The sequence below is a fragment of the Lutra lutra genome, chromosome 4 (assembly GCF_902655055.1).
Source record: "Lutra lutra chromosome 4, mLutLut1.2, whole genome shotgun sequence".
NCBI classification, from domain to species: domain Eukaryota; kingdom Metazoa; phylum Chordata; class Mammalia; order Carnivora; family Mustelidae; genus Lutra; species Lutra lutra.
The window spans coordinates 98707503-98719990 of record NC_062281.1 but is presented as its reverse complement, the minus strand read 5'-3'; the positions used below and the strand labels follow the sequence as shown (position 1 = coordinate 98719990).

Genomic DNA, 12488 nt, shown 5'->3' with positions numbered 1-12488 from the left:
GGATGCTGTATTTTGTCAAATACTTTTTCAGCATCTATTGAGAGTATCATATGGTTCTTGTTCTTTTTTTTAATTTAATTTTATTTTTTATAAACATATATTTTTTATCCCCAGGGGTACAGGTCTGCGAATCGCCAGGTTTACATACTTCACAGCACTCACCATAGCACATACCCTCCCCAATGTCCATAACCCCACCCCCCCTCTCCCAACCCCCCTCCCCCCATCAACCCTCAGTTTGTTTTGTGAGATTAAGAGTCACTTATGGTTTGTCTCCCTCCCAATCCCATCTTGTTTCATTTACTCTTCTCCTACCCCCTCAACCCCCCATGTTGCATCTCCTCTCCCTCATATCAGGGAGATCATATGATAGTTGTCTTTCTCCGATTGACTTATTTCGCTAAGCATGATACCCTCTAGTTCCATCCACGTCGTCGCAAATGGCAAGATTTCATTTCTTTTGATGGCTGCATAGTATTCCATTGTGTATATATACCACATCTTCTTTATCCATTCGTCTGTTGATGGACATCTAGGTTCTTTCCATAGTTTGGCTATTGTAGACATTGCTGCTATAAACATTCGGGTGCATGTGCCCCTTCGGATCACTACGTTTGTATCTTTAGGGTAAATACCCAGCAGTGCAATTGCTGGGTCATAGGGTAGTTCTATTTTCAACATTTTGAGGAACCTCCATGCTGTTTTCCAGAGTGGTTGCACCAGCTTGCATTCCCACCAACAGTGTAGGAGGGTTCCCCTTTCTCCGCATCCTCGCCAGCATCTGTCATTTCCTGACTTGTTAATTTTAGCCATTCTGACTGGTGTGAGGTGATATCTCATTGTGGTTTTGATTTGTATTTCCCTGATGCCAAGTGATGTGGAGCACTTTTTCATGTGTCTGTTGGCCATCTGGATGTCTTCTTTGCAGAAATGTCTGTTCATGTCTTCTGCCCATTTCTTGATTGGATTATTTGTTCTTTGGGTGTTGAGTTTGCTAAGTTCTTTATAGAATTTGGACACTAGCCCTTTATCTGATATGTCATTTGCAAATATGTTCTCCCATTCTGTCAGTTGTCTTTTGGTTTTGTTAACTGTTTCCTTTGCTGTGCAAAAGCTTTTGATCTTGATAAAATCCCAATAGTTCATTTTTGCCCTTGCTTCCCTTGCCTTTGGCGATGTTCCTAGGAAGATGTTGCTGCGGCTGACGTCGAAGAGGTTGCTGCCTGTGTTCTCTTCAAGGATTTTGATGGATTCCTTTCTCACATTGAGGTCCTTCATCCATTTTGAGTCTATTTTCGTGTGTGGTGTAAGGAAATGATCCAATTTCATTTTTCTGCATGTGGCTGTCCAATTTTGCCAACACCATTTATTGAAGAGGCTGTCTTTTTTCCATTGGACATTCTTTTCTGCTTTGTCGAAGATGAGTTGACCATAGAGTTGAGGGTCTATTTCTGGGCTCTCTATTCTGTTCCATTGATCTATGTGTCTGTTTTTGTGCCAGTACCATGCTGTCTTGATGATGACAGCTTTGTAATAGAGCTTGAAGTCCGGAATTGTGATGCCACCAACTTTGGCTTTCTTTTTCAATATTCCTTTGGCTATTCGAGGTCTTTTCTGGTTCCATACAAATTTTAGGATTATTTGTTCCATTTCTTTGAAAAAAAATGGATGGTACTTTGATAGGAATTGCATTAAATGTGTAGATTGCTTTAGGTAGCATAGACATTTTCACAATATTTATCCTTCCAATCCAGGAGCATGGAACATTTTTCCATTTCTTTGTGTCTTCCTCAATTTCTTTCATGAGTACTTTATAGTTTTCTGTGTATAGATTTTTAGTCTCTTTGGTTAGGTTTATTCCTAGGTATCTTATAGTTTTGGGTGCAATTGTAAATAGGATTGACTCCTTAATTTCTCTTTCTTCTGTCTTGTTGTTGGTGTAGAGAAATGCAACTGATTTCTGTGCATTGATTTTATATCCTGACACTTTACTGAATTCCTGGACAAGTTCTAGCAGTTTTGGAGTGGAGTCTTTTGGCTTTTCCGCATATAGTATCATATCATCTGCGAAGAGTGATTGTTTGACTTCTTCTTTGACGATTTGGATGCCTTTAATTTCCTTTTGTTGTCTGATTGCTGAGGCTAGGACTTCTAGTACTATGTTGAATAGCAGTGGTGATAACGGACATCCCTGCCGTGTTCCTGACCTTAGCAGAAAAGTTTTCAGTTTTTCTCCATTGAGAATGATATTTGCGGTGGGTTTTTCATAGATGGCTTTGATAATATTTGAGGTATGTGCCCTCTATCCCTACACTTTGAAGAGTTTTAATCAGGAAGGGATGCTGTACTTTGTCAAATGCTTTTTCAGCATCTATGGAGAGTATCATATGGTTCTTGTTCTTTCTTTTATTAATGTGTTGTATCACATTGATTGATTTGTGGATGTTGAACCAACCTTGTAGCCCTGGAATAAATCCCACTTGGTCGTGGTGAATAATCCTTTTACTGTACTGTTGAATCCTATTGACTAGTATTTTGGCGAGAATTTTTGCATCTGTGTTCATTAAGGATATTGGGTCTGTAGCTCTCTTTTTTGATGGGATCCTTGTCTGGTTTTGGGATCAAGATGATGCTGGCCTCATAAAATGAGTTTGGAAGTTTTCCTTCTATTTCTATTTTTTGGAACAGTTTCAGGAGAATAGGAATTAGTTCTTCTTTAAATGTTTGGTAGAATTCCCCCGGGAAGCCATCTGGCCCTGGGCTTTTGTTTGTTTGGAGATTTTTGATGACTGTTTCAATCTCCTTACTGGTTATGGGTCTGTTCAGGCTTTCCATTTCTTCCTGGTTCAGTTGTGGTAGTTTATATGTCTAGGAATGCATCCATTTCTTCCAGATTGTCAAATTTGTTGGCGTAGAGTTGCTCATAGTATGTTCTTATAATTGTATTTCTTTGGTGTTCGTTATGATCTCTCCTCTTTCATTCATGATTTTATTTATTTGGTCCTTTCTCTTTTCTTTTTGATAAGTCTGGCCAGGGGTTTATCAATCTTATTAATTCTTTCAAAGAACCAGCTCCTAGTTATGTTGATTTGTTCTGTTGTTTTTTTGGTTTCTATTTCATTGATTTCTGCTCTGATCTTTATGATTTCTCTTCTCCTGTTGGGTTTAGGGTTTCTTTCTTGTTCTTTCTCCAGCTCCTTTAGGTGTAGGGTTAGGTTGTGTACCTGAGACCTTTCTTGTTTCTTGAGAAAGGCTTGTACCGCTATATATTTTCCACTCAGGACTGCCTTTGTTGTGCCCCACAGATGTTGAACCGTTGTGTTTTCATTATCATTTGTTTCCATAAATTTTTTCAATTCTTCTTTAATTTCCTGGTTGACCCATCCATTCTTTAGAAGGATGCTGTTTAGTCTCCATGTATTTGGGTTCTTTCCAAATTTCCTCTTGTTATTGAGTTCTAGCTTTAGAGCATTGTGGTCTGAAAATATGCAGGGAATGATCCCAATCTTTTGATACTGGTTGAGACCTGATTTAGGACCGAGGGTGTGATCTTTCTGGAGAATGTTCCACGTGCACTAGAGAAGAATGTGTATTCTGTTGCTTTGGAATGAAATGTTCTGAATACATCTGTGATGTCCATCTGGTCCAGTGTGTCATTTAAGGCCTTTATTTCCTTGTTGATCTTTTGCTTGGATGATCTGTCCATTTCAGTGAGGGGAGCGTTAAAGTCCCCTACTATTATAGTATTATTGTCGATGTGTTTCTTTGATTTTGGTATTAATTGGTTTATATAGTTGGCTGCTGCCACGTTAGGGGCATAGATATTTAAAATTGTTAGATCTTCTTGTTGGACAGTTCCTTTGAGTATGATATAGTGTCCTTCCTCTTCTCTTATGATAGTCTTTGGCTTAAAATCTAATTGATCTGATATAAGGATTGCCATTCCTGCTTTCTTCTGATGTCCATTAGCATGGTAAATTCTTTTCCACCCCCTCACTTTAAACCTGGAGGTGTCTGCGGGTTTAAAATGAGTTTCTTGTAGGCAACATATAGATGGGTTTTGTTTTTTTATCCATTCTGATACCCTGTGTCTTTTGATTGGGGCATTTAGCCCATTAACATTCAGGGTAAGTATTGAGAGATATGAATTTAGTGCCATTGTATTGCCTGTAAGGTGACTGTTATTGTATATTGTCTCTGTTTCTTTCTGATCTACTACTTTGAGGGTCTCTCTTTTCTTAGAGGACCCCTTTCAATATTTCCTGTGGAGCTGGTTTGGTGTTTGCAAATTCTTTCAGTTTTTGTTTGTCCTGGAAGCTTTTAATCTCTCCTTCTATTTTCAGTGATAGCCTAGCTGGATATAGTATTCTTGGCTGCATGTTTTTCTCATTTAGTGCTCTGAATATATCATGCCAGCTCTTTCTGGCCTGCCAGGTCTCTGTGGATAAGTCTGCTGCCAATCGAATATTTTTACCATTGTACGTTACAGACTTCTTTTCCCGGGCTGCTTTCAGGATCTTCTCTTTGTCACTAAGACTTGTAAATTTTACTATTAGGTGACGAGGTGTGGACCTATTCTTAGTGATCTTGAGGGGGGTTCTCTGAACCTCCTGGATTTTGATGCTTGTTCCCTTTGCCATATTGGGGAAATTCTCTCCAATAATTCTCTCCAATATGCCTTCTGCTCCCCTCTCTCTTTCTTCTTCTTCTGGAATCCCAATTATTCTAATGTTGTTTCGTCTTATGGTGTCACTTATCTCTCGAATTCTCCCCTCGTGGTCCAGTAGCTGTTTGTCCCTCTTTTGCTCAGCTTCTTTATTCTCTGTCATTTGGTCTTCTATATCGCTAATTCTTTCTTCTGCCTCATTTATCCTAGCAGTGAGAGCCTCCATTTTTTATTGCACCTCATTAATAGCTTTTTTGATTTCAACTTGGTTAGATTTTAGTTCTTTTATTTCTGCAGAAAGGGCTTTTATATCTCCCGAGAGGGTTGCTTTAATATCTTCCATGCCTTTTTCGAGCCCGGCTAGAACCTTGAGAATCATCATTCTGAACTCTAGATCTGACATATTACCAATGTCTGTATTGGTTAGGTCCCTAGCCTTTGGTTACTGCCTCTTGTTCTTTTTTTTGTGGTGAATTTTTCCCCCTTGTCATTTTGTCCAGGTAAGAGTATATGAAGGAGCAAGTAAAATACTAAAAGGGTGGCAACAACCCCAGGAAAATATGCTTTAGCCAAATCAGAAGAGATCCCAAATCGTGAGGGGAGAGAAAGGGGATAAAAAGTTTCAGAAAGAAAAAAAAAAAAAAGAAACAATTAAAAAAAGAAAACCAATAACGAAAAAATATAAAAGGGAAAAAAATATACATATTAGATAAACTAGTTAAAAAACGTTAAAAAAGAAAAGGGTAAAAGTTAAAAAAATTTTAGCAAAAGAAGAGAAAAAAAATTGAAAAAGAAAAAAAAATTAACTGCAAGGCTAAAGAATCATGGGGAGAAAGCCATGAGTTCCGTGCTTTGCTTTCTCCTCCTCTGGAATTCCGCTGCTCTCCTTGGTATTGACACTGCACTCCTTGGTAGGTGAACTTGGTCCTAGCTGGGTTTCTTGTTGATCATCTGGGGGAGGGGCCTGTTGTAGTGATTCTCAAGTGTCTGCCTCAGGCGGAGTTGCACCGTCCTTACCAGGGACCAGGCTGAGTAATCCGCTCGGGTTTGGTTTCTGGAGCTTTTGTTCCCTGAGCGCTTTCCTTAGAGTTCCGGAGGACGGGAAATAAGATGGTGGTCTCCCAGTCTCTGGCCCGGAGGAGCTGAGAGCCTGGGGCCCCACTTCTTAGTGCACCCTCAGAGAATAGCGCCCAATTACTCCCGTCACCCTGGCCTCCGGCCTTGCTCTGAGCTGACCGAGCCTGCGACCGGTTCAAGGTAACCCCAAGCTTAGAGCTCACTCCTCGGCTGTCTCTGTAGCCGGCTTCCCCGTTCTAATACCTGTAAGCTCTGTGACACTCAGACACCCCCGATCCTTCTGTGACCCTGCGGGACCTGAGGACACGCTGACCCCGCGTGGGCTTCACCCCGGTTAAGCCTCTGGAGCGATGTCCCTCAGCGGAACAGACTTTTAAAAGTCCTGATTTTGTGCTCCATTGCTCCGCCACTTGCCAGGAGCCGGCCCTTCCCCCCTCCGTCTATCTTCCTGTGGCTTTGGATTCACTTCTCCGCCAGTCCTACCTTTCAGAAAGTGGTTGATTTTCTGTTTCTAGAATTGCTGTTCTTCTCTTCGATCTCCCGTTGGATTTGTAGGTTTTGCAATCTTTAGATAAGCTATCTAGCTGATCTCCCGCTACCTGAAGTAGTCTCAGCCTGCTACTTCTCTGCCATCTTGATCCTCCCGTCCTCTTGTTCTTTTTTTTTAATCAATGTATTGTATCACATTGATTGATATGAGGATGTTGAACCAAACGTGCATCCCAGGAATAAATCTCACTTGTCGTGGAGAATAATCCTTTTAATGGACTGTTGGATTCTATTGGCTAGTATTTTGGTGAGAATTTTTGCATCTGTGTTCATCAAGGACATTGGTTTGTAATTCTGCTTTTTGGTGGGGTTTGTCTGGTTTTGGAATCAACATGATGCTGGCCTCATAAAATGAGTTTGGAAGTTTTCCTATCCATTTCTATTTTTTGGAACAGTTTCAGGAGAGTAAGTATTTTTCTTTAAATGTTTTGTAGAATTCCCTTGGGAAGCCATGTGGTCCTGTGTTCTTGTTGGGAGATTTTTGATGACTCTTTCAGTCTCCTTACTGGTTATGGTCTGTTCAGGTTTTCTATTTCTTTCTGTTCAGTTTTGGTAGATTATAGGTCTCTAGGAATGTATCCATTTCTTCCAGATTGTTAAATTTGCTGGCATACAGTTGCTCATAATGTGTTCTTAAAATTGTTTGTATTTCTTTGGTGTTGGTTGTGATCTCTTTTTTTTTTTTTAAGTATTTTATTTATTTATTTGACAGAGAGAGAGAGAGATCACAAGTAGGCAGAGAGGCGGGCAGAGAGAGAGGGGAAAGCAGGCTCCTCCCTGAGCAGAGAACCTGTTGTGGGGCTCGATCCCAGGACCCTGAGACTGTGATCTGAGCTGAAGGCAGAGGCCTAACCCACTGAGCCACCCAGGCGCCCCTGGTTGTGATCTCTTATCTTTCATTCATGATTTTTAAAATTTGGGTCCTTTCTCTTCAGAAGAAACTTAATAAATTTGAGAATTTTTCCCCTTCTCCTGGGATTGTATCTAAATTTGTGGGTTCCTATATAATACCATGTGATAGAGAAGGACATTTGTTTTTCACTCATCTTCTATTGAGGTTTTCATTGTTTCAGTTAGTATTCAGTAAATGGTGCACTTAGGTTGCTGAGTTTTCCCTCATTTCTGTTCTTGGGGGCCCATTCAGGTCTGATGATTCTCAGTTCTTTATCACACTATGCTCAGCCGCACACAGTATTGGGACAAGGGAAATTGAAATGACCTAAGGCCCAATCTGTCTAGATATATTTTACAGTCACTTCTTCTCAGCTTTTGTCATCTTCCTAGAGCCCTACTGAAGACAAAAAAACAAAAACAAATGAACAACAACAACAGCAAAAACAGCACAGTCTCATTCTTCCCTTGGTTTGCCCAAACTATCTGGGGTTTTCATGGTCTTCAACCCTGAGGCTTAGTCTGATGAGTGGAGAGGGCTCTAGAACCTCTTTTTAAGTGTCTGCCAGAACCTGATAAGCTCTCTTAGCGTACCTTTTTATTTTTTTATTTTTAAAATTTTTTATTTTATTTTAAATTATTTATTTATTTGACAGAGAGAGAGGGATCACAAGTAAGCAGAGAGGCAGGCAGAGAGAAAGGGGGAAGCAGGTTCCCTGCTGAGCCGAGAGCCCGATATGGGGCTCGATCCCAGGACTCTGGGATCATGACCTGAGCCAAAGGCAGAGGCTTAACCCACCGAGCCACCCAGGCACCCCCTATTTTTTTATTTTTAAAAAAGATTTATTTATTTATTAGAGAGAGAGTGCACATGAGTGGGAGGGGCAGAGGGAGAGAGAATCTCAAGCAGAGTCTAAGTTTGGAGGCCGACTCGAGGCTTGATTCCAGTACCCCGAGATTGTGACCTGAGCTGAAACCAAAAGTTGGATGCTTAACCAGCTGCAGCACTACCCAGGCACCTTAGCTTCCCCTTTTAAAGGCCTCTTCCCACAAATGAGTAAATATTTCTTTGATGTAGACGTTAAGAACACTCGTTCTGATCATATATTTAAAAAATCTATAGTTTATGTTCTGAATCCTTCCCCTAACCCCCAACATTGTTCTTTTGAAACCTGAAGATTTTTTTTTCTTTGTTTTTGGTAAAATCATCTCTTTAAGGCAGCAAATGCTGAAAGATCTAGTTGCCTGGACTGGGGCAAAATAAGTGGGGAGGAGGAAGTCTGGAGGCGAGGAGGAGAGGGAGGGAAGGAAGTAGGGAGAAGTTAGTGAGGTAGGGGGTGGGGAGATAGGTAAATAGATCAATGGATAGATGAATATCAAGAAGAAAAATGAAAAGTGTAGGGTTATATTTTTACAGTACTGCACATTACCACATTGAAACACTTAGCTATTGGAGGCCCTTTGTGCTACCCGTAGGACCTTGCTTCTGACAACTGTAAAGTATGTCTATACCCATTTATTTTCTTTTCTGTAGTTTTACTTACCCAATTTCCAGGACTTTCCTATTAGAAAAATGGCTGGAAGGTATTTTAAAAGTACTGATGCTATTAGCAATGGGAAGATGGGAGATGTTCGCAATAGAATGCAGTTCTTTGGCACAAATAGTTTCTGAGGAATAGAGATGTGTTGCAAAATGTGTTAGGTAATGAATGAAACAAAATAGATGGAGAAGTATGAACTGTCTTTTTGTTCAAATGCTGATATGTTCTGCCTTTCTTTTCTTAAATTTCTAGCCCTTTAATATTCAGATAAAAAATGGTTCAGTTCCTATTTCATATGCTATAAGTTCAGAGCGCTCTCCATTATTTTTGAGAGGTTTAGATACCTATATTCTTCTGAAGTTAGCTCATGTACCCTCTTTTTGGTTATTTGGCTTCTCATTTACAGTTGAATCTATCATAACTGCTCAGTTCTTCTTTATGGCTTGTTATTGAGAATGTGGGACTAGTACCCTCTTTAAATTTAATGTGCTTTGGGGCGCCTGGGTGGCTTAGTCAGTTGAGCATCCAACTCTTGATTTCAGCTCAGGTCTTGATCTCTTAGGCTCTGCATTAGGCGCAGTATTAATTCTAGTATAGAATAGAGGGAATTTATTGTATAGATTATAGCTAGAGGGAATCATTGCCAGGTTAAAAACCAGAAAAATAAAAATGTTGTAAAGGATTTATAGAGGATTTCTCTTTGGGCCACACCTATTCTTATCCTTGTTCTTTGGGTCTTGAAGTTTATCTTCCTTTCTGCTTCCTCAGAGGTAGAGCAAGAGATCAGAAGAGTAGGCTTTGCTTTTCATGTGTACCCTATGAATCGTAAATATACAAAGGAAAATACACTTGGGCAAATAATTGTTAAATCCCCACTCAAAGGTTAAAACTGTAAATATATTTTACAAAGTTTGAATAAATTCATAGATAGTAGTTCTATAAAAAATTAGAGCTTTTGAGGTTGAAGTACAATCATGTCTCACTGTGTCTTACTGTGAAACTACTATGAAGCAGCTTATTTTAAAAATGTATTGTTGAAGTATAGTTGACATATAGTGGTATATGAGTTTCAGATGTATAGCACAGTAATTCAAAAATTCTATACATTTGATGCTACTTTAAGAGACTCAGGATATACTAATACACTTCATTAACACAGAATTTTAAATATTCTAATATTTTCCTGAGGCATTTTGAGTATTATCTTGATGGCATTATAATCACTTTAAAATTTGATTCTGAAATATTTTATATTAATAATAGATGAAAATGAACGAGAAGAAACGAGGCAAGTATATGTGGATCTAAATAATAATATTGAGGTAAGTGTTAGTAAAAAGTTAAATATTTTAAACAGAGGCATTTCTTTTTTTTTTTTTTAATTTGAATGCAATTAGCCAACATATAGTACATCATTAGTTTCACATGTAGTGTTTAACAGTCCATTGGTTGTGTATAATAGAGGCATTTCTAAGCAGAGTAGAGTGATAACTCTTCTTGATAAAGGGATTATTATTTATTTGTTGACATATGATTATATCCAGTAAGATTCTTAAGGTTCTATACTTGGAGTGTTAATTTTTTGTTATTTAGTAGCTTTTGAATTTACATGTTAGTGACACCAATTTATCAAGTATTAACTCTGTGTCAGAGACTAGCATATTATGACACATACACATTAATTTGAAACATACAAAATACCTGGTTCCTGCTTACCTCTCTTATTCCATCATCTTTGTTTTCTACTTTGCTTCTCTGCTATAGTTGTTCTTTTTTATTTTTCTGAAACTTTCTAGCCTCTTTCTGATCTTGGTTCTTTGATTTTGTTCTGTCTAGCACTTTTGTGTCAAGGTTTAATGCAAATTCTTTTTTTTTTTTTTAAATCTCCTTTACTACTTTATCTAAAATACCTTTCTATTCAATTATTTTGTCTCCTCACCTCATTTAGTTTTTCTGAAGAGCACTTGAAAATACATGACATTTATTTGATATACATGTGTATGTATACTTGGAATGTTAGTTAGTTCCAGTAGGGTAAGGACTTTGTCTTAATCTCAAGTGTCTAAAATAGTGGTTGGCACATAATAGATAAGCAGTAACTATTTATTGAACAAATAAATGAATTCGTACAATTTTGCAAATAAAGATTTGTTGAATACTGAATGAACTCATGCTGCCAGATGACGAAAGTGTAATTTGGACTCTACTGGGGAGGGACCTCAGAGAGGTTACACTTTAGTGGTGGAAGACAGAAATTAAATAAGTAAGCAAAAAATAAAATTACAGATTCTGTTAAGAGCTATTAAGTAAATAACTAGAATACCAAGAATCATTTTGCTGTTGTTTGGTATTATATAATTTAAGCTTCTGGGAAGCAAATGTAATAGGCAGTCAGTGGGTTTTTAGTAAATATTTAATTATTACAAGTTATAGGGATTTCATTATTCAAAGTTGAATGGTTTTAAATTTAATGATCCTGAGACAAATTTATTAATATTTTCATAGTTGGAAGAACCTATTTAAAAAATATAAGTATGATTCTTGAAAGTTTAACTTTGTTTCAGAAAATGATAATAGCTTTTGAGGAACTTCGTGTACAAGCTGAGAATTCCAGATTGGAAATGCATTTTAAATGTACGGATCTTATTTAATTTTCATATTACTCTACGGATGTTTATATTTTATTAGATTCTTTTTAAAAATTTATATTATCTTTTATTTTTTTAATTAACATATAATGTATTGTTTGTTTCAGGGGTACAGGTCTGTGATTCATCAGTCTTACACATTTCACAGCACTCACCATACCAAATACCCTCTCCAATGTCCATCACCCAGCCATCCCATTCCTCCAATCCCCCTCCCCTCCAGCAACCCTCAGTTTGTTTCCTGAGATTAAGAGTTTCTTATTGTTTGTCTCCCTCTCTGATTTCATCTTGTTTCGTTTTTCCCTCCCTTCCCCTGTGATCCTTTGTCTTATTTCTCAAAGTCCTCATATCAGTGAGATCATAATGATAATTGACTTTCTCTGATTGACTTATTTCACTTAGCATAATACCCTCTAGTTCCATCCATGTCATCACAAATGACAAGATTGTTTTTTTGATGGCTGCATAGTATTCCATTTTGTATATGTGTGTGTGTGTGTGTGTGTGTGTGTGTGTGTGTGTGTGTATTTATGTACGCCACATCTTTATCCATTCATCTGTTGATGGAGATTTATTAGATTCTTTTAATGTTTTCACAGCTTCAGTTTGATGCCCCAACTGTTTCAAATTTTGTATTCTTTGTGGTTTTGTAAGCCCCTCAAAATCTTGTGTAATGTGGAAGGTAATTGATATATATTGAAAATACCCTTTTGGCTTCAAAACTACATTTTCCCTGAAATTAAACTTATTATGATTTGTACTTTATTTTTTAGAAGTGTGATTTGGTCTTATTTTTACATTTTTGGGTAAAGTTTCATGTCAAAATAAGTTGACACTTGAATGACCTGGGTTTTGAACAGTGCAGGTCCACTTATATTTGGATTTTTTCCAATAAATCACAGTACTATAAATGTATTTTCTTTATGATTTTCTTAATACTTTCTTTTTTCTGGGGCTCCTGGGTGACTCAGTGAGTTAAAGCCTCTGCCTTCGGCTCAGGTCATGATCACAGGATCCTGGGATCAAGCCCCATATCAGGCTCTCTGCTCAGCAGGGAGCTTGCTTCCCTTCCTCTCTCTCTGACTGCCTCTCCGCCTACTTGTGATCTCTGTCTGT

The 12488-nt window shown here is 38.1% G+C and overlaps 1 protein-coding gene across 4 annotated transcripts in view; it reads left to right on the top strand.

Moving 5' to 3' along the window:
* The window catches only part of SYCP1 (synaptonemal complex protein 1), a 149333-nt gene that overhangs the window by 20125 nt on the left and 116720 nt on the right, over positions 1–12488 (top strand). For all 4 annotated transcript variants that reach the window (XM_047726411.1, XM_047726413.1, XM_047726409.1 and 1 more), the window contains 2 exons: positions 9988–10046; positions 11289–11358. In XM_047726411.1, the coding sequence (XP_047582367.1) occupies positions 9988–10046; positions 11289–11358 (129 nt within the window). The remainder of the gene's footprint in view (positions 1–9987; positions 10047–11288; positions 11359–12488) is intronic.